The 27,735-nt window shown below is 43.1% G+C and overlaps 1 protein-coding gene across 1 annotated transcript in view; it reads right to left on the bottom strand.

The window, feature by feature from the left end:
- Nucleotides 1-1,450: 1,450 nt before the first annotated feature.
- Nucleotides 1,451-27,735, bottom strand: part of LOC105272407 (nose resistant to fluoxetine protein 6-like) — a gene marked incomplete at its 5' end in the record, with an annotated part of 138,896 nt that continues 112,611 nt past the window's right edge. Inside the window, 3 exons of the mRNA XM_011314524.1 lie at nucleotides 1,451-1,549; nucleotides 1,654-1,819; nucleotides 2,147-2,266. Coding sequence (XP_011312826.1) covers nucleotides 1,451-1,549; nucleotides 1,654-1,819; nucleotides 2,147-2,266 — 385 coding nt within the window. The remainder of the gene's footprint in view (nucleotides 1,550-1,653; nucleotides 1,820-2,146; nucleotides 2,267-27,735) is intronic.

Below are 27,735 nucleotides of genomic sequence, written 5' to 3'. Positions count from 1 at the left end.
CTGGACTCACGACATTGATCATCAGCATTATTGGAAAGGGAACGTGTGGTGATCGAACCATAATTTTTTGATAGTAAAGCCATTGGCCAGAATTACTTGGAATTCTTATATAATGAGTTACCAACACTGGTGGAGAACGTGAACTTGCAGACGAGACAGAGAATGTGATTTCAACAGGATGGCGCTCGACCTCATTTCGCTCGAACTGTTGCCTTCTCGAATCATTTGATTGCTAGGGGTCTTCCCACTCCATGGCCTCCATGATCACCGGATCTTACTTCACTTGATTACTACCTGCCTACGAGGCCTCGGCAAAGACGTTCTTTACATGAATTGACCGCCCACTCCGGCACATTTACAGGGACGTATCAGAGAGGCTATTGCGAGCAGTACGCCCCAAGTTCTGCGAAGGGTTGTTGGAAGTTTTCACTGTAGCATTAAGATGTGCTTGCAAGTCAACGGTGGCAACATCAAACAACTTATAAACTTATGAGCGCGTGAACCTTCACACGTTGGCGCGCTTTTTTTCTTCTTTTTTTCGCGCAGAAGATGCGAGTATACTTCCGTGTGGTGCATCCTGAGTCACACTCAGAAAGTCTGAATCTTCAGGTAGATTTTAGAACTCATGTTCGTCGCAGTGTCCGAAGAAAAACAAATTGACGTGAACGAGGAGGTATCTGAAAAAAACTCATCAATGCGAACAACTTTCATCGGGATAAAAAATATGTGTGACTTTTTCTAAAAAGCTCTTTATGCCTGTAGGTTGCAAGCATGACCTTAAAAGCTGAGAAAAATGGATGCATCAAATGTCGCCGTCGGAAGTTTACCACTGATGAAACTCAATATGTTTATGTTTTTAATTTAATTTGACCAACGTCAAGTTGAATTTTACTCTTCTACTTATCGATGCTACTAGTTTCGAATATCGAAAGGGAAATGTATGGGCGAGGAAGGTTTGATGGATTAGAGATAATGAAAAGATTCCGATCAAATTTTATATTCAAAAGTATTCGTTATATTCTTCAGTCCCAGAGGAGTTTAAATTGGGAGTTTGAATAGAGAGATATTGAAGGACATAGATTTTTATGTGATGTTAAATATGCCAGAGTCCAATATTGCAATGTATTGCAGATTTTATGTGAACCGTTACGACTATCAGAGAAACTGGTGTTCCCGTTTAGGCATCCACTAGACAGCGAATAATAATTTCAAGAAAAAAAATTACAAATCGAAATATCAGCAAAATCTTATATAAATGAGGAATCATATTTTATACATCAGCGTGCAGTAGCCTTCACACCACTTACTGTATATTAAAATGTATAATGCCGTACAACCCTATCGATGAAAAATTACGCCAATACAACGTTCCTATTTGAGAATTGAAAATAATTAATCAATAACTCACCAGAAGGCTGTCAGCACTCAACGCTAATTTTCGAAAAATGATTCAAACTATCGCCGTCAGGTACATAATCTTTTGATATTTATTGTTTTTCTTATTTTTGGCAATTAAAGTGGTATTCGACCAATTATCATCCTTATAACGCTGAATTATTTTAACTATTCAAACCTTATAGAATCAACAGTCAACTTTTATTTGCGTGCATATATGACCATTCAAGAGTATATCAATATTGGAGAAAAACTTACCATCTCAGTTCTTGGATAAAGAGAGTTCACATAGAGAGCATTCCTCCACCAGAACTTTTCACATGTTAAATGGTCAATGATGGCTGGAGAAAACACTGTACGTGCTTGAGTATACTTGATTGTTACTTCATTCATACCCAAGACAAACAGATAGGCTGGTGTTAATCTGATATTTTCAATAAGAAAAGTTCACATTAAAGTTCTGTGTGGCGATGATTCATGTTCTGCAATATTTCTGGGATCTCTCGATTCAGAATTAGCAATATTATAACACTTCCCAAAGTCGAAAGCTCAAAATCCATTGCGGAAAAATATCAATCGGGCTGTTGTGACAAGATTTTTTTACTCGTGTGGTGGCCCAGTTCTTGATTTTCGACCCAACGCCGATCCCACATGAATAAAAAAATTAATCATAATGGCTTTGGAACATACTCTTTCGTTTGAAGAGGTGTTATATGCGGCCATCATAATTGATACCAATGGCGATACTCACCGGATAAATCGGTAGATGAGCATAATCATGAATTTCTTGCAGCTAAGTTTCAAGAAGTTCTTTTCGACTATTTCATCGGGCCCTGTTGAACGGTAGAAGAGAATTGTCACTAGGAGCCCACTGAAATAAATGACAGGAAATCGAATTGAATACAATATTGATTGACAAAGATACAATTAAAAAGTGTGCCATATCGGAATAAAATGAGCTTAAGCGAATTATTTAAAAACAACATACGAATTAAAATTAAAAAACAAAGGTGAACGCAGTTAAAATCAGTTTTTGTAGTTCTTGAACTCCTTACGCCACCTCCAAATTTTCGATTCTCCGAGCAATGATACGAATGCTAATGCCGGGACTAATGCCATGGGTGACGAGTATCATGCGATTCTCATCTCGCTTGGCTCAGTAAAATTGCGGATTCAGGGTCCAATGACATAAAATACTACATGAAACTTGTGCGATAAGGTGTTTTCGCTTCCAAATGGAAACATTGCAATTGTTGCATTTTTCAATTTTCTAATCTTAAGTACGTAAAAATACGAAGTTTGAAGGCCATGAGTGAATGTGCAGATGGTTAACTGAGGGTCAATTTTTACAGAAGAAGAAGAATAAGTGAGTACATTAATTCCTAAAAATCTGAAATTTTATCACTCTACAGGTCCTAATACCAATTTGATCTGTGCGAGATGTCAGCCCGATTGGTTGAATACTTTTTGAAATATCGGTGATTGTTTCTGAAGAGTCTTGTGCAAATATCTCAGAAACTGTCCAACCCTTTACATTTTTCATTGTCTTGAAACATCCGTCTCAATACACCCTACACGGAGTGAAAGATCTATGAATTTTTATATTGTGATTTCGATAAAAATTACTGTGCTGCCTTACAATTTAGGTGTAAACTGCAGGCCTGAGAAAAATTACTATGCCATGCAGTAAAATTTCTTCATCGGCCGAGCAAAACTTCGTTATCGGCCAAATAAAAATTCATAGTCGTCGCAAGAGTTACCATTGTTAAATTCAACTTCGGCAAGAATCGGAAACATTCGACGTTCATCGCCAACCAATCATATTGGGTTAAAATATGTTTGGAGAAAATGCTGTGTAGCACAGTAAAAATTAAAAGAGAGCACAATAAAAAATACGGATCTGGATAGGAATTTTTGAAGGATTTCTATCAATTTTTCATTCAAACTCAAACAAAAAATGATAGACCTTCAAATTTTATAGTGCTGTTTAGTAAATTTTATGGAGCCAAACATGATTAATTACGGAATATAAGAAAATTTGACATATTGATAGTAATTTTTATTTGTGAATCAAAGAAGGTCTAGTATTCTAGCATTTTGCACCACGATTGTAGTGCTCGGCACAGTAAATCTTCTTGGACTTTTCTCTCCGTGTATACTAATGAGTCAGAATATATGCATATGATCTCACAAAGTTTTCAAGATATTTCAATTCTTATGTTTTCTGATTCTGATTTTTAAAAATATATCTATCAACTTCAAATTTAGCAAACAGATTCCCTTATGACTGCGATGGTCGGTATTGCACCTGGGCTCGATCGGATGATTTGTTCAGGAGATATTCAACTCTGTGTCAGAATAGTATATTACGCACGCGTTTCATACAAAATTTTATGTCATCGCGCCCAGAATCCGCGATTTAACCGAGCGAAGCGAGGTTAGAATTGCGCGATTACGGGCACCGATGGCATAAACGATTTTCTCAAATATCTCAAAAACGACTCAACTGATTCCATTTCGCTTTGTTTTCAAAATATTCGTTACACTGTCCTCTATTCAGATGAATTGGAGAGATGCACGCGTTCAAAGAAAAGTATGCAGAAATTTTCATTTCCATGTTTTTCGGAAACATCCGTGCTACGCTCTCTCTGATTTTTTAAAATCAACCCATCAACTTCAAATTTGATAGAAAGATTCCTCTTAGAACCATACTGTTTGGTATTCACGTACGGAGCTAATTTTTTATTATTGCTGCTTTTTGGAAGAATTATATTTTATATTATATTTTATTGTCCATATCGTCGTCTTATCAATTATCGATTTTTCCGTTATTTGCGACGATCACAATCTTGTTGTCAAGAACGCTTTCCTTTGCAGTTTCAACCACTGATTTTTGGTGGCCTGTGAATATCTAGTAATTCATATTGTAGAATTCTTTCTAATATTTTTTAACGTCCAGACTGGAGTTGTAGCGTTTAACGACCCTCGAGTTTCGGTATATAGCTTTCTGTTATCAGACCAAAATTTCTCAGGATGAAAGACGCTATAACCAAAATTTGTGTAGTTAACAGTTTCTGCAATTAAAAATATATTGAAGCAGGAAATAATGCATGTGAACATTTCATCCGCAGCGAAATTTTTGTTTGAATTTCAATGATGGAGCTCTTCTTTTTTTGTTGATACTAGCGTATATGGCGCGCTATGCGCGCCAAATCGTCCACGTATGGGGTATTATCATTGGAATGTATATATATATATATTCACGGTTATTTCCAATATAATATATACATATATAGAATTTCACAAAGAAGAAAGAAAAAAGTCTAAAAATTTATATAAAAAATAATTTAAAATTTAATATTAAAATAAAAATATTAAATAGTATTATATAAAAAAAAAATTAATATGTATAAAATTAATATAATTTATATATATATATATTATTATATATATAATATATTATATTTATATATATTATATATATTATTTATACATATACATATATTATATCTATATATATATCATATTATATAGATATATTTTGATATGCATAGCGCCCAAAAAAGCTGACAAAAAACGTTTCATGCTTTTTTTTAAAAGGGATTAATAATATTTAAATAGGAGGCGGATTAATGGTACATGAACATCGATATTTATGAGAAACACAGAATTATCGAAAGTACAACTACATTTTCATGTAGCTAAAAAATCGTCAAAGAGCTTTATCAACATTTTCCCGTTATTTATGATATTTATGTTCATAATAGAATAGGCCAGAAACGAATAGTCCATTAAATCATGTATTGATGATAAATAAGAATACATCAATTTTTTAAGTCACGTCGATTCCTCTTAAACCCAATAGCTATGGACTATTTTTTTCATAAGACTGTGTCATTACTGATTTTCAATTTTTATATTTGTTTCTCAACAACTGAAATAGTCTAAGGTCAATGAATGTACACGTTTAGAGAAAGCATGAGTATAGAAAAGTGGTTTTTGTGCGTTAAGTCTTTCAAATATCCATGAAATGTGTAGTAGTATGAAAACTATACAATGAAAGTAGTTTAAAATCAGTGTTGGGTAATGCACATTTCTCAAAATCCAAGGTTTTATAAAGTAACAATATTTGCCACGCTCGTAAAGAAGTGCACGATGTTTGTGACGTGAAATTGTTAAATAAATCTGTTCAGATAAGTGTCGCAATCTTTGTATAATTTTTTGATTTTGTGGTAGGGGGCTCGCATCACTTTGGTGGATCCACTGTAGTAACTCCTTGTTCTGACTTGATTGAATCGATAAGCTTGCACAGTGCTGGGTGACTCGCGTCAGCTCTGGTATTCAATCTATTGCGGCAATCTATCATGCAATTATTTTTTCTCGCTTTGTCGTGCAGTAGATTGTTGTAATGATTCCACAATTATAGAGCCCTTTTCACCATATTTCAGTAGAGAAACACTACGGGTTGTAGGTATGGGGATCTGCGGGAGGGTATGAAGCAGGCGAGGCTACGGGGGAGGGCCATGTCAGATTCGGCTTGACCATTGGTTGACGATGGCGGTTTCTAGTTTATCGACCTGGGTTGGTAATGCTTGGTTTTACATTTTCGGGCGGTACATGAGGGAAGGAAGGCGGAAGGGGGGGGGGCAATATCCACCATGTGATATCTGATCTCGAAGATCTGACATATGACGTTTGATATCTAATATCTACTGTGATGCCTAATGTTTAATATCTAATTTCAGATGTCTAATATCTAATCGCTACTCTTTAATATGTGATGTCTAAGGTCTGATATCTAGTTTGTAATATCGAACATTTAATAACTCATGGCTGACAATCATAACTGCAAATAGTCTCAGACGATCTGCTGGCGATGGATTCTTTTATGTTACTTCCATAATGATAATTACAAATTAATTCATGATTCTGCGATTTTTTCTTCAAAACCGTTATGAATAGAGCATACCGAGCAAGAAAAACGAATATTTTTTTTGTTTTTCAACGAAATATGAGGAATCATTTTAAACTTGATAATTCTCTTATTGAAATCGAAGGGCGAACCGTTCCCTACTCACGTGGCTGCGCGTGTTTACCGGTGAGCACGTACGCGTGCTATAAACATTGGCGGCGGACTCTCTGAGTCATGCTGTGGTGGTGCAAAGATTCATGTGACCAAGTGTAAGTTCATCGAGTAATAGTGGTTGTTGAGCCAATGAATATAACTCTGATAAGAACATCGAAAAATTCGTTTCCTAAAATTTTAAGTCGACACTGGCAACTTTTCATTTTTCAAATTGAGTGTTCCAATATTTGAAAATAAAATAATAATTACCGACTACCATTTCAGAAATATATTCTTCAATGTTCTCCTCTGCAAATTTGATTTTTCAATTGTATATTTAAAATTAAAAAGTGAATTTCAGCGCCAATTCTAACGACTCGGCCATTTTTAGTGATCTCGCATGCCACTCTAAGTGGCTGACGGAAATATCGTCACCACTGGGACTTACTCGCACACAGCGGCTGGCTAATTGGGTGCCCAGGAAGATAAGAGGATTATCCCAACCTTTGTAATAAACTGGCTCCCGACTACCTGAAGGTTGCCGGGCCCGGCCATAGAGTTAAGCGAATTTCATCCACTAATAATTGATCTTTCAAAAAATTTTTAATATTAGCAGTTTCATCACTTCCTGCTGGTAAAGTCAATAGTATGACCGATTGACTCGGCTTTCTCTAAACTCCGTGACTGGGGTGCGGAGAGGATGGTTGAGCAACTGACCGAGCGCGTTTCCAGGTGGCGGATAGGTGGTGGCCACAGTCAGAATTGGTTGGTTGGGACGCTAACTCCTATCGCGATGGATTGGGGAGCTTCAACAATATGGGAAAATCCTTTTAAATAGAGGAACGGAACCGACCTTCATGGACCATAGCTGACAAGAAGTACTGGATATAATCATCTATGCAGCGGGTTTGGTAGACATGGTAGGGGACTGGAGGTTCTCAAAGGAGTCCTCGGGCTCAGATCATAGCCAGATATGCCTGAATCTAGCTGGACGGGTGGACTCAGTTCAACGAAGAAATCCAAAGAACAGAGCCTGGAAGGGTTACAGAGAGGAGCTCTCATGGAGAATCCAGGGAGTATACTGCAGATTCAAGAATAAACGACAATTAGAGTAGGCAGCCGAAACCTTTGGCGAGGCAGTTAGATGTTCCTTCGAAAGCAATTGTGTTCTACGCACCCAAAAAGGAACCAAGAAGGTTAGCTAGTGGAACAATACGCTAGCAAACTCACGCGACCAGCTGAGCAAAGCATGGAACTAGGTAAAACAACTCTCGCGACATCATACACAAGAGGAAGGCACTGAAAGAACGCAGGAGTCTCGAGAGAAAGCTCTAGCGAAAGCCAGAAACGATGGTTAGGAAAAGCTCAGCAGTGACATCGAGAGTTTGTCCGAAGCCTCAACACTGGTGAAAGTATTGGGAGGGTGGGGAAGCGCTAATCTAGGCTGTTTCATTAAACCGGATGGCAGCTACATCGGGACCCCGGACGAGACACTGGAACTGTTGAGTGAACACTTTCCAGGCTTCACTAGACAGGACGGTGTGCAACAGGCTCCTAATATAATGGGGTGGAACACAAATCTCGAGACTGAGCTCTAGCAGCTGGAATCGTGTATCGACAATGGGCAATCACCTCCTTCGGACCCCTAAAAGCGCCACGACCAGACGGCATTTCCCCAGTGCTTTGCTATTCAACGTGGATTGGAAAGGCTTAAGTACAGTGATTAGGCTCCTGACAGGACATGTGAGATTCAAGGCCCATTGCAAAATCGTCGGCATTGACGAAGATGGCTTGTGTAGATTCTGCAAAGCGGAACCAGAGGACAGCCTACACATCTTGTGCGACTGCCCAGCCTTAGTCGTGAAGAGATTGCAATGTTGGGGAACTGCCTTCCCCGCCGGCGATCGGATCAGGGAGCGGAAGGATTCGGATTTCCTAAAACTGGCTACAAAAGCCGGGCTGGAAATTTAATCTGCAACCCAATCTAGGCTGAGCTAAAATAACTCAAAATGGAGTTCGGTGGTCACAGGAAGGCTAGTTCGACCATCCACGACATTTAACTGAATTTAACTTATCACCAATCGATCTTTTCTAATATAAAATTTATAACATCCTTTGTCGATATTACGAATTGAGTTGTAGGTAAGAAATTGGACAAGCCCCACTCTACGATTTCTCCGGTGATAATTCAAAAGGTAGAAAATAGCATGTTTCTAGCATAGAAGATCGGCCCGACAGGGTGAAGGTAAATGAATCACTCCGGATAGTGAACCGTCAACTAATATAACTGTGAACTTTTTGTAGATTTACATCAATTCGTCAGCGAGAATTTTTAACCATAAATGCCCATGCATCATAGTATCATAATCCTGATAATTTTGGAGATCATATTTCACAACACTACCGCTACCGAACTAATTAATCAACTCTTGAGGGGGGCGCGAATTGCCATAGCTGTCAAATTAGATAACTTCATGATTCTTTTTTAATATGCAACCCAATGAGTGCCGGGGATATCTTTACCCTCAAGACTGACTATAGCTGATTGATATTTCCAGCCTCCACCGCGAGCCAACGCATTTCTTACATATACTCCACGAAAATGTGGAATTTTCATGATGCTGGCATATTTCATCAAATCACTATGAGTGAGAGCTGGGTGCGGCAGTTTTATTAGTTTTTGGGTTCAAATGCAAATTCAGACCAGACTTATAGGATTTTAAGTATATTTCCTTGCCAAGAGCAATGGATTCCATGGTGCGGACGTGACGTTCAGATCGGGCTTCTTTAGACGTGTTCATAGCTTTGGCTATAGCAGAAATTCCACCTGCTACTGCACCTGTTGCACTGAGTCCGGGAAAGAGTGGAATTAAAAATACTGGTAAAATTCCCCCAATTTTCGATGGGATGGGGAGAAACTGATGCATCGGTTTGATTTTATTCCTCCCTCCAACATTATTAACTGCTTCAAGTGCAGCTGTAAGTGCGCTCTTCACAACATTGGATCCAACCTGCGTGGAGCCTTTGGCAGCTTGTATTATCTGTCGTAAAGAGATTTTCTTCTTCACACTTCCCCCTATACGTTTCTTCCTTTACCCTTCGGCGTTCTAACACATTTGCACACCACCATCTTGCATAGACTGAAGTTCAAGTGTATAAATGACGTGTATTTACGAAGCTTGCTGACAGTTGTTAAAATTAAGTTCAAGCAGCAAAGTTCGAGGCTACCAAGGATGAATTTTGAAAAAATTAGTAACAAAAAGAAAGAGAAAGAAAAAAATTGTTATGGTTCGTTTTTATCCAATACAGTAATTATCTGTGAACCTTGTGACCTTGGCCGGGGAATTAAAATACAATAATTCCCGGCGAAGACACGATATTGGGGAATTTACGATATTCTGAAAAATTAGGGAAATTGATGATAATTTACGGGAGGACCTGAAATAATAAAAGGGCTGGGGGGGGCGGGTTTGAAATGATTACTCGGGGGGATTTATAAATTGACTATCTGTATTCTGATCTCATAGCACAATATTAACACAAAAATAATCTGGGCCTTTTGACTAATAACTCGAGGGTGGGGGGTAAGGCCAACTCACTTGCGGCAATGCGAAATATTATATAATAAAAAGAGGGGGTGACTCCAACTCTGGAAAAAGGGGGAGAAGTGAGGGAGGCCGACTGAAAAGGTAATCATTAATAGGGAGCTTAATTTACAACTAACATGAATTTACTGGAGGCTCACCGTTGGGGGGAAATTAACAGGGGCGTGGAAATTCGTTGGGGCAGGGAATAAAAAATGGGGCACTCACGGGGAATGGTGTCCTCAAAACCCTCTCGGTTTTTCTCGGGGTTTGTCCTCCTTTTTCCCTTCTCTCCTCGCTCTCCTCGGTTCCTCTCCACGAGATTCAGCCGCACAATTTTCCTCTCACAGTTCTCACACGAGTTCCTCACAATAATATCCTTTCCTCACAATACAATCCTTTCCTCACACTTCCACGGAATATTTTTCTCTTCCTCAATAGTTCCTCTCACACACAAAATTTAGTCCTTCACACTCTTTCTTCTTCATTAATTGTCCCTCTTACACAATCTTTCCACAATATTCTAGAATAGTTCTCTTCACAGAGTTTCTTCCACTTTTACTCCTTATTAACATTTTTTCAGGGTCTTTTCTGGGCACTTCTTCATGGAATTCTTTGGGGTAACTTTGTTGCTTTATGAGGCAGTGACTCGTGGGGCAGTTGTGTCACGAATGAGTTCTGCCAATCGATCTCACTTCTTCTTTTCCGATTACCGTGAATAATCGGGGGTCAATCGAGGGCACTCGGGAGATGGTCATCTTTTCCTTCCGCTTCTTCCAAGGGGGTCAATCCGGGGATATCTCTTTCCTGAGTCAAGGGGTGTCAGGGCTCCAGTGAAATCCTTTCGCAAGTTAATAATTCACTTCGACAATAATAATTAATTGAATTGGGCGACAGTTAATTTTACGACAATTAACAACGATCGACTTAGCTCAGAATATCTCAGATGTGGAAGTTGGAAGACCCAACAGAATGTCACAGACAGAGAAAGCAAAGAAAATAAAGCAAGAATGATGAGTAAATAATTACTAACCATTAATGTCCACAACAGCTTCGAATATAATAGTTTCTCGGAAACCGACTCTGTCCACATAGATTACCAAAAGATTAGACGTAAATTGCTTAATACAACGAAATACAATCGGTATGCACACACATGTACCGCCAGGGCAAGGTTGAGTCCTCGGGCCTTAGGCAGCCTGTTTCATGCAGGTTAATTGATAATTCGTCGCCTGTGCCCTTAATGTCAACTGGATTTTCTAACGCCTAGTTTACATATTGAATCCTATGAAAAAATCACTAAAAAACTTGCGTGAAAAAGTTTTGCCAAGAGGAGGTTTTATGGTATTATCATATTTTCCCCCAAAATATTCTCAGTTTTATTCACAAAAAAATACGGGAAAAGAAAAAGACGCTAAGTATGTCGTTCGCAAATCATATTGATTAGAGGCACTAACATCGCAAGTGACTGAGTCCAGTAAATGAATGGAAAGATCGCCATTGTACACGCTGAAGAAGGAAAAGCCCTCTACAAATTGCCGGCTTGAGAATACACATAGCTGATACAGGTGGTCATATGCCCATGAGTGAGCTGACCTTTATTCATGTGCGAGCAATTTTAAATTAACGGTCTTGATAAAACTAGCGCCACCAACGTTAACTAGCTTCACCAATCGCCAATTCGATTTTCGGAAAAAAATCCACTTGGCGCCCCTGCTCTTCTGTGTATACCTCAAAATATACACATGTGGGCAATTCAATAGTTCATATATGGACATCGAAGTTCTAAAAAGCAACAACAAATTGCGGGGAAATATTGTACATTCTCCGAAATTAATTCAAAGTTTGGTGACATAGTGACTTCGAAAATATTCGATTGTGAATTATCCTGAATGAACGGTCAATCTTGAAATCAACTGGAAATCATATAAATCTTTAATATTATATTAATTTGAATCAATTGAAAATTTTTATTACTCCAGATCAGTAAGGTTACAATCCAATGTTGAAGTAGTGATGCGTTCATCCCTAATGAATTGATCGGTAACAATCGGTATTTCGCATCAAAGGCCACAGAGTGACACAGTGTCAACTAAGATATGTCTTTGATTAATTACCGTTTTCCTTCTCAACACTGTGTTACACATTATCTTTTGATGGAAGGTGCGAAGTGTGACTGATTTACACCAAAGCCGGGCGCGCCAAGTGCTCTTTTTTCCGAAAAACCAATTGGCGCTTGACGAAGTTAGTTACCATTTGTGGCGCTAGTTTTGTCAACATTGTTAATTTAAGAGTGCTCGCACATAAATGAAGGTCAGCTCACACATGGACATACGACAACATGTATCAGCTATGTGTATTCTCAAGCCGGCAATTTGTAGAGGGCTTTTTCTTCTTCAGCGTTTCTAATGGCGACGTTTCCATTCATTTACATTCCTGGACTCTGTTATTTGTGATGTTAAATCCCTCTAATCAATATGATTCGTGAACGACATGCTTGGCTTCTTTTTTATTTCACATATTTTTTTGTGAATAAAACGGAGAATATTTTTGGGAAAATATGATCATACAATGAAAGCTCCACATGGCAAAATTTTTGGTGACCGGACTGTATTTCCCAGACATAAATTTCCCGGAAAAAATTTCTCCGTCAAAATTCCCCCGGAAAAAATTTCCCCTGTCAAAAATTTCTGCCGATAAATTTTTCCCTCAGTGATTTCTCGGTATGTGTAATTACTGAAGGTATGATAAAGTCTCGTGATGAATATGGGGGAATACGGTCAACGCAATTGTTATCTTTGTTTCGGGAATTTTTTTCCCGGGAAATTTTTTCCGGGAAATTTTTTCCGGGAAATTTTTGTCGGGGAAAAACAATCCGGGAACCAAATTTTTTCACAAAAGTTTTTTCGTTATTTTTCACAGGATTTCACTTCTTTTTGCAAGCATTTCAATTGTTTTCACAGTAATATAATGAAGAAGATGAATTATCTATCAATTATCAATCAATAGATTTTTTTCCCTCAATTTTACATCTTTCTATAATTTGCATGGAAATACGTTATAGTGCAATGAACGATAATATTCCTCAAAGGGTTGAATTTGATGATCAACATTTTGAGGGGTCTTATAACTCCTCAGATTCGTATCCCTCAAAATTACTTACGTGTCGACCCAACGAAAAGGGCCTCATTCAGATTTTAGACACATATGGGACGTTCATAGTCACAAATTAGAGATGACCTTTCAGATTGTTCTCATATTTCCACATATTAATTTTTTCTCTCCAACAACAAAATATATACAACTTTTGCATTCCGTGATCATCGAATTTTTAAAATAACGTCTATGTGAACCCAAATATTTTGATTGTCTCTCAATAAGCAGGTATAGTTATCACACTATTGTCAGAATGCCGATTACTAAGAACAGAAATAGAAGTTGATGCCACCGCCTTCAATTTCCAATTCTGAATTTTCTGCTCGATATTTTTTGTATTAACGTTGAATATATTCAACTGCACAATAAGTATATCAGAAGTTGAATTTATTTTCGTCCTTTGAGTGAACTTAAAATAATCGTCACAATGAGTACAAAATTGAATAGTGTGTTTCCACTCATGGAAAGCTTGTTCAATTAAATTGTTCAAATCAATCGTATTTTTGTAAATCACTCATCAATAGCAGTGGCGCTTGAACTAATTCGTTACGGTATTGGAGTATGGCAGAGCTCCAAGAAGTTGACCACCGAATTAAATAAATTAATCATTTGGATCATATCAATCGTTTGCAGGGAGCTTACCGGTCCATGATAGCTAAAAATTAGCGTTTGATCAATAATGATTGATTTTTCATGATTTTTTTTTAATAATTCAAATTTTTATCAGAAGTCAACCCCCAACTTGAAAAATCATTAAAAATTACTGATTATCGATTACCGTTAATTTTTAGTTGATCTTCACATGAAAGTTTTAATTCTTTTTAAAAAATCTTTAAAAATCAATTATTATCGAACAAACGGTAATTTATATCAATAATTGACCTAGAAACCACCTGCATTCACAAGGTCCAAATAATTAGTTTATTTAATGCGACGGTCAATTTCTACAGCGTACGCGTACAGCGTGACCCCATTTAGTTACCAGCACCTAATTGAAAACATTTTTTCTTCATTCAGCCTATTTGAAGGTCCATTGTAGGGCGAAATATCCATTCAATTACCTTTATAGATAAATAAACTTACAATGACCTACAATGCACCTTCAACCGAGCGGAATCAAAAAAGTATCTAACTGGCAATTATGTGGTGGCGATTACGTGGGACAACTGTTGTATATAATAATAATATCGGCGATATGGTTTCCTCAACTGCCCGCTAGGGGAGTTCACGTTCCGCGGGAACAATTCAATTCAGTGGTTTAATGTCGCGCATTTTACTGAGGAAATAATTCTGTGAATAATATAATAATATAATAATATACATAAAATAAGTAACAATATGGAATTTCCTGGCTCCGGATCGCTTATAAAGAGACGAAGGGGACAGTTGAGTGCCAACCAGGTGCGTCCTCAGGTGGCGGATAGAGGGTCGGCCAGGGAAAGGGAGATGCTGGGGGACCAGGGTCGGGTACCGAGAGGTATTAGAGCCTGGATCTCGCTGGTCCTCGTCGGAACTTGATCAACGGTTGTTATGGGATCAAACTTTGGGGCTAACCCCCTGATAGGGCGCTCCAAAAGACCGCCGCAGACCAACTCCCCAAGCCAAGGTTGGAGTTATCGTGCTGATGGCTGGATGGCACTGGGGAAAAGTGTCGTGAACGATACCCTTGAGACACCAGGCAGCACCTCACTGTATTCATGCCTTACCCCAGTATCCGGGCTCTGCTGGGGCGGACCTTTATTTCCCAGGCTACTCGTGGCATTAATATGGAGACTCCCCCTTTAAAAGTAAATATTTTTAACGCCGAAGGCGGTGCCCCGTCAGAGGGAATGCGGAGGCCTCCAGAGTGTAGGCGGTAGCAGTCCCTGGGGACCCGACAGGGGACCAGGGGAGAGCGGTAGTTGCAGCAGAATGGCCGGAGGGGGGGACTGCCTCCCTTGCCCTTATGGACAAGGATAAGCTCCCCAGGCTGTCCAGGGTGACGGCCTTTCTCCCGGGGAAACCGGTGGGAGGGGCTGCTGCACTGGATAGGCTGGCTAAGCAGAACCAGGGCCTCTTCAGTGGAAAGTGGAGAATCTGGCACTGCAAAGAAGGGAAAGGAGGCGTCAATCTGGTTGCAGGAGTGGACTCCAAGTGCCGGGAAAGGCTCAGGGAGTTCAAGATGGCTCCCTCCTACTGCCTCGAACGGGATCGCTTTTATGAGTCCCGGTGGAAAGCAGAGGAGGGGACATCGGTCCCGGAGGGAAACCTGGGGCAGGTAACGGTCGCCTCGAGCAGCGAGGGAGGGGCACCTGCAGACTCAGCAGGGGCTCCGGCGGCTGACGAGGCGGACATCCCCAAGGGCATAGTGGGGGACGGTTGCGGGAGTGCTGCCGACAGCGGGCCTCCTTCAACGGTCCCCCTCGCAAGGATGAGGGAACGCCCTAGAGGGAGCAGGGGCGGACGTGGACTGAGCAGGGCCGGCACGTCAGGGTCAAGGGGGGTGGGTCTCAAAGGACTCTCACCTGGGCCCGGGCGGGCCTCTCTGGTCAGGGCCAGAAAAGAGACGACGTGAAGCGTACGTCCGGTCCGGTCGGAGGGGAACCTTACATAAGGTTGCTCCGATGGCCGGGAAGCGCAAAGGCGCCGGAGTGGAGGACGATGGGCGGGGAGGCTGTTTAACCTCACCGCTAGTCCGATGCTCACAAATCAACTTGCAACACTGTAAGGCTGCGACTGCTCTGCTGAGTCGCAGCCTTATAGTTGAGCAGACACATATATGCCTAATATAAGAACCCTGGTGCTAGGAGGGCTCTGTAAGAGGATTTGATCTAGGTTAGGAAGAGCTGTTCTTTTCTCGGGATAACACGGGACCCAGAGCCTGCATTGCTGTCAGAAAAGCGTGCAGACCCACGGGGATGGCAAACTTCTGTCACAGGGATCTGGTGGCGGTTATAGTGCGATTACATGGAGGGGGACCGATTGAGGATATCGTTGTCTGTTCGGCGTATCTCCCGCATGACTCTGCAGAACTGCCACTCACCAAAGAGCTGCAGGAACGTGTCAGATACTGCAGGTCAAGAAAGCTACCACTCATCATAGGCTGCAATGCAAACTCGCAGCATGTTGTTTGGGGGAGTAACAAGAACAACAGCAGGGGGACAGCCCTGTTGGAATACCTGGCAGACGCGGATCTTGAGATCCTCAACAGGGGATCCAGCCCCGCGTTTGTCACGGCGAGGTGCCAGTGCATCATCGACATCACACTGTGTGATGGCAGACTGGCGCACAGGTGCGTGAATTGGAGAGTGGACAATGAGAACTCACTCTCTGATCACCGACGCATCAGGTTTGATATCAGAGGCGCTGCTGCGACGGAGCAGGGACTCATGCGAAGGAATCCCAAGGCCACCGACTGGAGCTCTTTTAGGAGGGAACTGCAGGAAAGGCTGTAGGGAGAACGTGTGAGGCCCAGCAACGCGGACAGGTTAGAGGACGAGGTGGAGTCCACAGAGCCCTAACCGAGTCCTTCCAGATAGCTTGCTCGATCAAACCGTGCAGAGAGGGAAGGAAGGATAATTGGTGGAACCGGGAACTCGGGAGACTGCGAAGCCTGACTCGGCGGCTTTGGAACCTAGCATTCCGCACCAAAGACCATGAGGATTGGACTCTGTGAAGGAAGGTACCAAAGGAGTACAAGAACCTCATCAAGAAATCGAAGGAGTCCGCATGGAGGACCTTCTGCGAGGAACTGGATACGCTGCCACTGGTGGCCAGGCTCCGCAGGGTCTTCTCCGGCGGACCCACGCAAGGTCTGGGTGGAGTTACGCTTCCCACTGGTGTAGCTATCACCTAGCCAGACGAAATCCTGGAGCACCTAATCCAGGTGACTTCCCCAACTCGGTTATACAGAGAGAGGGAATGTGCTCTGATTTGGATCGAACACGACCAGGAGGAGGCGGTTCGAATTGGAACCTGGCCTCGAAAATTGTGACGTCGGACAGACTGCGGTGGGCGGTAGACTCCTTCGAGATGTACAAGAGTCCGCGGCCCGACGGGGTATACCCGGCCTTCTTGCAGAGAGGGGACCCCCGGCTCCTGCACAGGCTGCTACCAACGCTAGGGGCATGTCTTGCGCTAGGATATGTCCCAGGAAGATGGAGGGAGGTCAGAGTTGTATTTATTCCCAAACCTGGTAAATGCAACTATGACAACGCCAAAGCTTATCGACCAATCAGCCGAAGCTCTTTCCTGCTGAAGACGCTGGAGAGGCTCGTTGATAGGCACATTACGGAGGGAGCACTGAATATCAATCCCATCAGCCCCTCCCAGCATGCATATCAGGCGGGCAGATCGATCGAGACTGCATTGCACAGCCTGGTTGGAACAATTGAGAGAGCGAAGGAAAGGAAAGAGGATACCCTTGGTGTCTTTATTGCAGGGCCCGGCAACCTGGGCTCATCAAACTCACGCGGCTCCCAAGCTTCGTTAGTCAGAGCTGGGAGAGGGGTCTCATCCACTTAATAAAACTACCTGCTCTAATTCGATATCTCTCTCTGCTTGAGCTCTTGTTCGACCGACACCGGCAGAGGGCCACCGTGCGGTCGAGCGCGAATTTTGATTTTCCATCAATTTGAATTATAAATATAATTTTTTTAATTCGAAATAGGCAGCAATATGAGAAAAAATTATTTTTTCGATGTTTTCATGATGAGGAATCTGCCTTGACAATTATTTTGTCTCCAGACAATATTTGCAGCAATGAAACAAATAAAATAAAATACTTGTCCATTCCTGAGCTGGAGCAGTAACTGTACCCAATAATATGAAGCAAACAATTCGTAGATGAATCGTGGTGTAAGTCTTATACCACTATTCGTTCACGAATTATTTTACGATTTAATTATTACATTATGAGCAATAGTTGTGATAGTCCTTGTTGAGGAAATGAATAAGAATAAAGAGATATAAAAATAGGAATTCTGAGAAGAAACTAGCAATGCACAGAACTGAGATAGCCCATAATAAATGAGAAATATGGGCGACATTTTCGATGAAACGGTTTCATTAGAAAATCTCAATTTTCAATTTTTTTTAAAATTGTTGATCAATAATGTCCAAGGATTCTCCTCCAAATCTGCTCATGTCGAGGTAAAGTCTTTGAACTTGATTTTTTCTAATGACAGTTTTGGGGTTTGAAACGCGTGCCAGTTGATTGGATATTGTCATTGCTTAGCAACAAACGAGGCAATATTCGAAAAATATCCCAAGTACAACCGTTTTACTTGTACCACGTGACGGAAAATGCCAGCATTTGATTGATTGAAATTGGGATGAAAAAAACCATCAGGAATATAATATAATATATAATAGAATCTTCCAAAAATAGCAGTGGCAAATTTTTATTTTTCACATTTAGAGTGGCACTATTTGGTAGGAAAATAATAATTACCGAAAGCCAATTCTTAAATATATTCTTGAGGGTTTTTCATTGTAAATTTTAATTTTTCTATTTTCTATTTAAAATTTGAAACCGAAAATTTGCGCCAATTCTGGCGGGTCAGCCATTTTTATGCGACTGGCACGCCACTCTACGTGGCTGGCTGCAATATCGTCACTGCTGGGATTTATTCGCTCACAATGTTTGGCTAATTGGGTACCCATTAGGATAAGAGGATTATCCCGACCCTAGTAATAGGCTGGCTCCCGACTACCTGAAGGTTGCCGGGCCCTGCCTTATTGATATAGAGGGGGCCTTTGACAACACTTCGTTTGGGATCATGGAGAAGGCGGCGGCGTCCTTTGGGATTGAGGCGCCCATCATCAGGTGGATCGCTGCCATGTTCCGAACCAGGTTGGTCTACTCCTCTCGCGGGAACAGTACGGTCAGGGCAGTGGCGGGGAGGGGCGGTCCGCAGGGGGGTGTTATCGCGCCCCTGTTGTGGCTCCTCGTCGTAAATGAGCTCCTCACTGGGCTCGAGGGACTGGGGGTGGAGACCATTAGATACGCAGACGATGTAGCTTTGCTAATAACTAGCAGGAAAGAGGGCATGCTACACCGGAAGATGCAGAAGGCGCTGGACTATGTTCAGCGCTGGTGCACCTCTCACGGCTTCAGGGTTAATCCAAGCAAGACGGAGATGGTGCTCTTCACCAATAGGAGGAGGTGTGTCGTAAGACCCTCTTCTATCTATGACACAGTGCTCAGCTTTTCTGAGGAGGTAAAGTACTTAGGTGTTTGGCTCGACAGAAAGCTCAACTGGAGGAAGCACATCACCATGCAGACTCATAAGGTCATTATGACTTATTGAGCATGCAGGAGAATGTTTGGAAACACGTGGGGACTACGGCCAAGGGTCGTGAAGTGGATCTACACAGCCATAATGAGCCCGTAGCTGACGTACGGAGCCGTTGTCTGGTGGACGGCTATGAACAACACAGGACAGGACAGGCAGACGAGCTATGCTGGGAATCACGGGGGCACTTAGAACGACCCCCACCTCTGCACTGCCGGCTCTGCTCTTTCTTCAGCCGCCGCACCTCAATATAAAGGAGGCTGCACTAATCTCGGCAGCGAGGTTGCGGCTACAAGGCCACTGGAAAGGGGCTAGTCGTGGGCATGCGGCTATCCTTACTGCGGATGGGGACCTTCAGGGGCTCCTATTCCGAGGAGGAGATGCCTGCAGACCGAAATGGCACTTCCAGAAGAGTTTCAAGATCCACCTTGGGAATGGGATAACCCAATCAGGGGCTGATATAGGTTGGACGCCACCAAAGGGGTTAGTCTGGTACACGGAGGGCTCCAAAAATGGCGACCGGGCTGGAGCAGGAATCTGGTCTGAGGGACCTGCAACCGCAAGGAACCTTGGACTGGGATCGCACACGACCGTGCTGCAAGCAGAACTTGCTGCCCTGGGGGCCTGTGCCAGGGATATCCTGGACAGGGAGGACAGGAACATGAAAATATTCATCTGTTCGGATAGCAAGCGTGCACTGAGGGTTGCTCTCGATTAGTAAACGAATGCACCGAACTGATGGAGAGGGTTAGCGCCCATAATCGGCTGGAAGTGGTCTGGATCGCAGGCCACGCTGGCAACCTCGGGAACGAAACAGCCGATGAGCTGGCTAAAACAGGGTGTTTAATGGCTGCGCCAACAAAGGAGGACCTTGTGGGTGTACACATAGACCTTGTCAAGGATATGATCCGGAAACGGGCGGAGAGGGGGATTGTGGAGAAGTGGCACTCCGGGGAAAGCGCCAATCACACAAGGACCCTGCTGCGCGAACCTTCGATAAAGCTAGCGGAGGCGCTAGTGGGACTGAACAGGATAAAGCTCCGGTCTTTAGTGGGGCTTATTACTTACAACCGGGTTGTAACTTAAAATGTAAAATAGCACAGGAGTAGTAACATAAGTGTTTAACTAAAAATGGAAAATCACTTCTGTCTCAGACTTCAAAAAGGAACCTTTCTTCCAATTTAAAAGTCTTCTCAGTTCTCAGTTCTGGTATTGACGTCTAAATAATAGTAAAATTCTCGAGTTGGAATTGATTTGAAATTGAACCTTCCCGCTTCCAGCGAGCAGAGTGTTTTAGCGCTCCACGGGTAACTTACCCTCCCTCTTCGATAAATCGCCACATCGGGGAACAACATATAACATTGGTGAGAGCGGTGGGATACAAAATAATAAACGAATTATTCTGCTGGCTCGCGAGATATTATAAAAAATACGAAGCGGGAAGTGAATAAAATGTTCCAGATTAGAACGCGAAATAAATCGAAGTGAAGAGAAAGACACTGTGTTACGACACGATTGAACTGTTAACTTAGTGGGTTAAAATAACACTTAGCACTTTTGGTGGCCTCTGCGTGTCGAGTATGTGAAAAATTATAAAATATTGTGGAGAAAAATTTACAAGAGCGCTTTTCTCTCATCCCGGTTGTCTGACCACGGTTTTCCCGCTGGATGCGCTGGACGAATGTCGGAGAAAGGTGATGTCGATGTCCGTGGACAGTCACTGAAATTCCCTTGAGTCACCTGCGCAAACTGAGGTTTCCATGCTGAGGCAATTAAATTCAACACAAAATTTCGAATGAGATTACGAAGTCATTACGAGACAGGAAGCCAGGAAGAACTACTAAAGACAACAACTATACAGAGCCAAGCAGGAACAACCAAGTACATGGGATCGAGTGAAGCTCGAAGGGAGAACCCAGCCACCGAGGATGACAGGCGGAGAACGCTACGATAATTCTACAAGATCTGCTTTACGTAAATACCAATAAGATTAGATTATTTCAATTAAATGAAAAAAAGGGGAAAAATCGATAGATTCAAAATGGGGCAAACAAACCGAAAACATGCCACGAGTTCACGGCGGAACGCGAATGGTAGTATTAGCCCGCGCAGTTCCTCTCGTGGTTCTTCCACAACCAGAACTCGATCGCGTTCTGCCTCCCAAATTCAAGAATTCATTACCAACGCAGACGTAGAACACACTAACCACTCATCAAGGGAAGTTTCATCCAACCCCAGTACGAATTCAAATATTTTAAGCGAGATACGCCAGTTAAGTTCACCATCAGTCACAAAATTTGTATCATATATGCCCCTGAAACTCGCCGCCGATATGGTCCGTATATACGACGGAAAATCATGCACCCTCACTAAATTTGTAAAACAATGCCAATTCGCTGATCGTAGTGTTCGACCCGAGGAGCGCGAATATTTATTCTCTTTATTTAAAAACAAAATTGAAGGCCGTGTTGACCAACTGATCGAGAATCGAGGTAAACCTATTGACATAAACGGTCGAATAAAAATTCTAAAAAACGCCTTTGCCCGGGAATTCGATAGCGATCATGTTCAGGAAGAATTGAAAAGTGTATTTCAAGCCGCAAACGAATACATAGAATTCTTCGGGGGTAGAGTAAGCTCAATTTGAAATCGCGGCATCCAAGCAAATAAAGAAGAATACCACGGGCAACAAGTCCCTGCCGTAGAAATACTGTTTGGTTAGAGCAGCAATAAGGGGCTTTACGCGCGGCTTACGTGATCATCTGCACGGTACAGTCATTGCTGAAAGAAAATTTGAAAACCTCGATGATGCTATCGACGCAGCTACTCGACTCGAGAGGGAAATCGGAAATCACTCGTTACCTAACTCAATTACCCACCGGACGCGCACCCTCACAATCCACGACACAGAAGACAGGTATTCATCATATAACAGTTAAAGCACGCCTATAGTCTCCAACACTTACGATATTCATGCACTTCCCAAGACATACCATGCACGTTTTGCCGCCAAAAAATACAATGGACGCGGGCCCCCTACTAGATGCACATATCCAATCCAGGATCATGAAACGCAAACGTGTTATAATTGAAACAGATCAGGACACATTGCCACCCACTGTCCCCAGGAATCCACCATGAAATGTCACTGGTGTGATACATTAGGCCACAAAGAGAGCGTTTGTTGATCGAGAATAAGCGGGAATCCTCGATTCAACGCCCATTATAATCCCAACCCACCAATGCAACAAATCAATGCTTTCAACCCCAACGGGGCCGGCAAACGGGCACAAGCGAGGCACAACCTTTTATTTCCCACGGAAACTCCAATGCGTCTGCTTAAACTTGAAAACCTATGATGCATTTGATGTCGATGAATTATCAGTCGTCAGGTTAACGAGTTCCCAATTTAATACAGGAATCGCGTATTTTTTGATTGACACTTTTTCTCAACTAAATCTTCCAAGCAAAGCTCATTAAACTCCCATACATCAATAAATGCAAGTAAAATATATGGACTCACAGGGATCGGCTCAGGCATGATTAATAGCTTTGGGGAAGTTTTTATATCTATCAATAACTCAAAAATTAAATTTCAATGAGTCAATAATAATTTCCCCATCAATGAATCTGGTATACTCGGTATTTCATTCCTCAAGGCACAAAAGACTCAGTTGATAGTCAATAATGAGGTTCCTGGAAAATTAAAATTAGGAGGAAGAGCTTTTTCATTTCGCTCGTCTATAACCCTCGAACTACCGCCACGCGCGAAAACCCTCATTACAATCCCAATTAAAAATACAACAGAAGAAGCAGGGTATATACCAAATATTGACGCAGGTCCCGGCGTATTCAGTGGAGAAGCGCTTGTGACGAATGTGAACGGCACAGTGCGTTGTTACCGACGCTCTATACGCACCCCGCCATGATCCATGCCCGAATTAGTTCAGACGCCACCGCTACGAAACTTTCATGCAGAAGCCTGTTCATACGCATGAGAATCTCTCCTGGCGTCTCTGGACAAGAGCAGGAATATAGAGAGAGACAGACTTTATATTCACTGCCAACTTTGACGAAAGAATCTAACGCTGAGAGACAATAAAGTTGTGAAAATATGACATTATGATGGTTGCTATGCAAGAATATTTTTATGTACTGAATCAATCGAGAAAGTAACAATATCTTCATAAAGCTCACAGTCAACTTATGTAATGTAACTAAAGCCCGATTTCGCGAAAATTGTTCGTATTGGGGGAAAAAAAATCAAACACATTTTCGGAGTAGTTGTGTCATGTATATTATACGCGACAGTATCGACATGTGACGTAAAAACCTCCACTTGGCCGATACGCAGTCGCGTATCTTGATTGATCTAGATAGGGAGAGGCGAAACGAAGAATTTAGGACAAAAATTAGTTTAAGAGATCCGAGTTTTCCAAGTAGATACAAAGAACGTTTGAAAAAGGAAATGCTTTTTTTCGGGAACTATGGGACTGGTCTGGCAGACTCTACGACCAGAGTGACTCCGAAACAGGACCTGTAATTTGACCGAATTTCATATGTATTGTAACTTTTATTATCCTCGTTATTGTTCTACAGCAGCGGTGCGAGAAAATTATTTTGTCGCAGAGGTTATATTTGTTGCGTTTTAAGCTAAAAAAAAAACCGTACTACATAATGGAGAAACGTGATAGTTCCTCAATATTGAGATACAGAGGTAAAATAATTGAAGAAACAACCTACAAAAGCAGAATTTTGGCACATCTGGGTGAAGGCAATAAAGAGAGGAGCGGATGGAAGCCCCAATATTTAAATGTCCCGCTGTAGCCTTCGCTACATCTCCTACCGGCGGTAGTGTTTCTACATTACTTGCGGGGTCTAGATCGTACTCCCATACGGTGGCAATGCGACTACCAGAGTGGGGAACACTTGGGATTACGTCACACGACGTTTCCCCCACTCTGCACTGGCAGCTATATAAACGCCTACGCGAGTTCTCTCGTCCAGTTCGTGCTCGGTCTTGCCTTGAGCGCAGAACTACCTGGCTAGCTATCTAGTTCCTTTAGCCTTACCTCCTAGCAATCCTACGCACTCTGTACTACCTGGACTTTCTCTCCTTTCTCAGGATTGAGAAATGGCCATCCCACGGTACAAGACCGTGCACTCACCGCTATCGGTCCTCTTCCTCCTATTCCCGGACGAAGGGACGGTTGCTCTCTGTTTGTTTCTCCCCTTTATAGGGTTGAGAAGTTAGATCACTAAATCGCTTTCTACGCTTTGGACGCAAGTCAAAGACGTGTCTCTCTGACATAATTTGTAGTGTTGGCTCTCTCGACTGACTCGACCCAGTCAGTACGCCACATATTGGTGACCCCGACGTGATTTTTTGACGTCCACCAGTGCAGTTTGGTCTGTTCTCTGTTGAGTTCGCTCTTTTCTTTCGTTGGCTCTCATCATCATGCCTATCACTGAGGATACAGGGATAATGGCAGAAGGCCCAGCCACCTCTGCTATTACCATCCATGCCCCTCCGTTTGCCATGGATAAGCCAGCTCTCTGGTTCGCTCAGGTAGAAGCGCACTTCCGTATCAAAGGAATTGTGACTGAGATGGACAAATTCAGCTATACGGTGTCCCTGATCGACACACGTATAGCTGCCGAGGTCGAGGACGTCATAAATTCTCCTCCTGCTACCACGCCTTTCCAAGCGCTAAAGGAAGGTCTTGTTGAGCGATTCACTAAATCGCGACAGCCCAATCTTCTCCAGCTGCTGGACCGCGAGAAGCAAGGTGATCGTTCTCCTTCCCAGCACCTTAGATACCTGAAAAGCCTTGTCCCAGACATCGATGAGGAGGTATTGAAGGTCAGGTGGCTCTCTCAGCTACCTAAAGCAATCCAGATGGGTCTCGCCATACAAGCGTCCGATGTGACAGCCGAGAAACTTGGCGAAGCAGCGGACAGCTTGCACGAGATCCTCCAACCCTCCAACGTTGCTCCGGTCTCCAACGTAGAGCAACAGATCGCTGCGTTGACGCGCCAAGTCGCCACGCTCACGGCACGACTTTAACGTGACAGGGAGAAGCCCTTTCACTCACGCAGTCGAAGCCGTAGTCGATCTCGCACTAGAAAAGTGGTTAAGGATCTCTGCTGGTACCATAAAAAGTTCGGCAAAAACGCTAAAAACTGTAGCCCTGGATGCACCTTTTCGGGAAACTCGAACTAGTGTCGTTGGTGGCGACAACTGACTCTCTCCCATTTTCTTGCCGCCTGTTCCTCGCGGACAAAACCACGCAAGAACGCTACCTGATTGATGGAGGATCCGATCTGACTTTGTTCCCTGCACGCGGTAAAGTGAAGCCGACTGGTTATCAGCAGCAAATGGAACGACCATTGACACCTACGGTGGTGTTCTGATCAATCCTAACCTGGGATTACGTCGAGACATGACCTGGCAGTTCGTCGTGGCAGATGTCTCTCATGCTATCATCGGAGCCGATTTCCTGTACCACTTCAATCTGTTAACGGACCAACGAAACGGTCGTCTAATAGATGGTACTACCGGACTCTCGTCAAAGGGTGAGCTTGTCACGTTACCACCTCCCATGGTGAAGACGGTCGATTCGCTCTCCAATTCCAACTGGCATTCTCTGCTGGGGGAATTTGCGGACATCACGAAGCCAGATGGCCAGCTCAAGATGTCTGCGCATACCACGCAACACCACATCCGAACAACTGCTGGGCCTCCCGTTTCGTGCCGCACACGCCGTCTGGCCCCTGAGAAACTCGTCATTGCTCAGGCTGAGTTCTCAAAAATGGTCAAAAGCCCATGGGCCTCTCCTCTTCATTTTGCTACCAAGAAGAACGGTGAATGGCGACCATGTGGGGACTACCGCTCTCTCAATGCAAGGACGATCCCTGATAAATATCCTGTTCGCTATCTGTAGGATTTCACGGCAAATCTATATGGCAAGTCAGTTTTCTCGACAATCGATCTCGTCAAGGCGTTTAACCAGATCCCTGTCGCGCCTGATGACATCCAGAAAACTGCCATCATCACGCCATTTGGTTTGTTTGAATTCCCGTTCATGACCTTCGGTCTTCGGAACGCAGCACAAACGTTACAAAGATTAATCGATGAAGTCACACGGGACCTCCCATTTGCGTTCGCTTATATCGATGACATCCTCATTGCATCGGACAATGAGGAGCTGCATCGTGAACATCTCCAAGCACTTTTCCAGCGACTCCGGGAGTTCGGCCTGGTCGTCAATGTGGCGAAATCAGTCCTGGGGAAGTCGGAAGTTGTTTTCCTCGGTCACGTGGTAAACAAGCACGGTATCATGCCTCCGCCAGACCGAGTTGAAGCTATCGTCTCTTTCCCTAAGCCAGCAACTATGAAACATCTTTGAGGGACGTCACGTGACGATCTACACTGATCACAAGCCCTTGGTCCATGCTTTGCAGCAGAGTCCAGAGCGTGCTTCTCCGTGGAAGTTCCGCCGCCTGGATTTTATCGCTCAATTCACTTCAGACATTCGACATGTCGAAGGTGACCACAACATTGTGGCAGACACGCTCTCTAGGATTGAAGCTCTCTCAACCGCGGTGTCACCAGTGGAAATACAACACGCGCAGATTGATGATGCTGAACTTCAACAACTTCTCCGTCGAGAAAACATCTCAATCCAACTGCACCGGTTACAGTTCCCGGAGCACAATGTTTTCTTGTACTGTGCTATATCCACAGGTACGATCCGACCCTACATCCCAGCCTCCTTGAGGAAGCAGGTTTTTGACCCTCTTCACTCATTGGCTCATCCCGGACAAAAGGGGTCACGAAAACTTGTTGCTCAACGCTACGTCTGGCCGACAATGAACAAGGATTGTTCGTCCTGGAGCAAGCATTGCCTTCAATGCCAACGTAGCAAAGTCCACCGGCATACCTCGTCACCAGTCGCTGAATTTCGGGCTCCTTCACAGAGGTTCGAACACATTCATATCGACTTGGTCATCCTTCCCGTTTCGAAGGAACACAGGTATTGCCTTACGATCGTGGACCGTTTCACACGTTTTCCGGAGGCGATTCCGCTGAAGGAAACGTCCACAGACACCGTCGCGCATGCTCTCTTATACCACTGGATCGCAAGGTTTGGAGTCCCTCTGAGGATCACAACGGATCGACGACCATTCGGACGTTTTCCAGCGTCTCACGGAACTCCTCGGCTCCAAACGCTTGTTGACGACACCGTACCACCCAGCG

The sequence above is a fragment of the Fopius arisanus genome, unplaced genomic scaffold, assembly GCF_000806365.1.
Source record: "Fopius arisanus strain USDA-PBARC FA_bdor unplaced genomic scaffold, ASM80636v1 scaffold00172, whole genome shotgun sequence".
Lineage (NCBI taxonomy): Eukaryota > Metazoa > Arthropoda > Insecta > Hymenoptera > Braconidae > Fopius > Fopius arisanus.
This window is presented reverse-complemented; position numbering and strand designations above follow the sequence as displayed.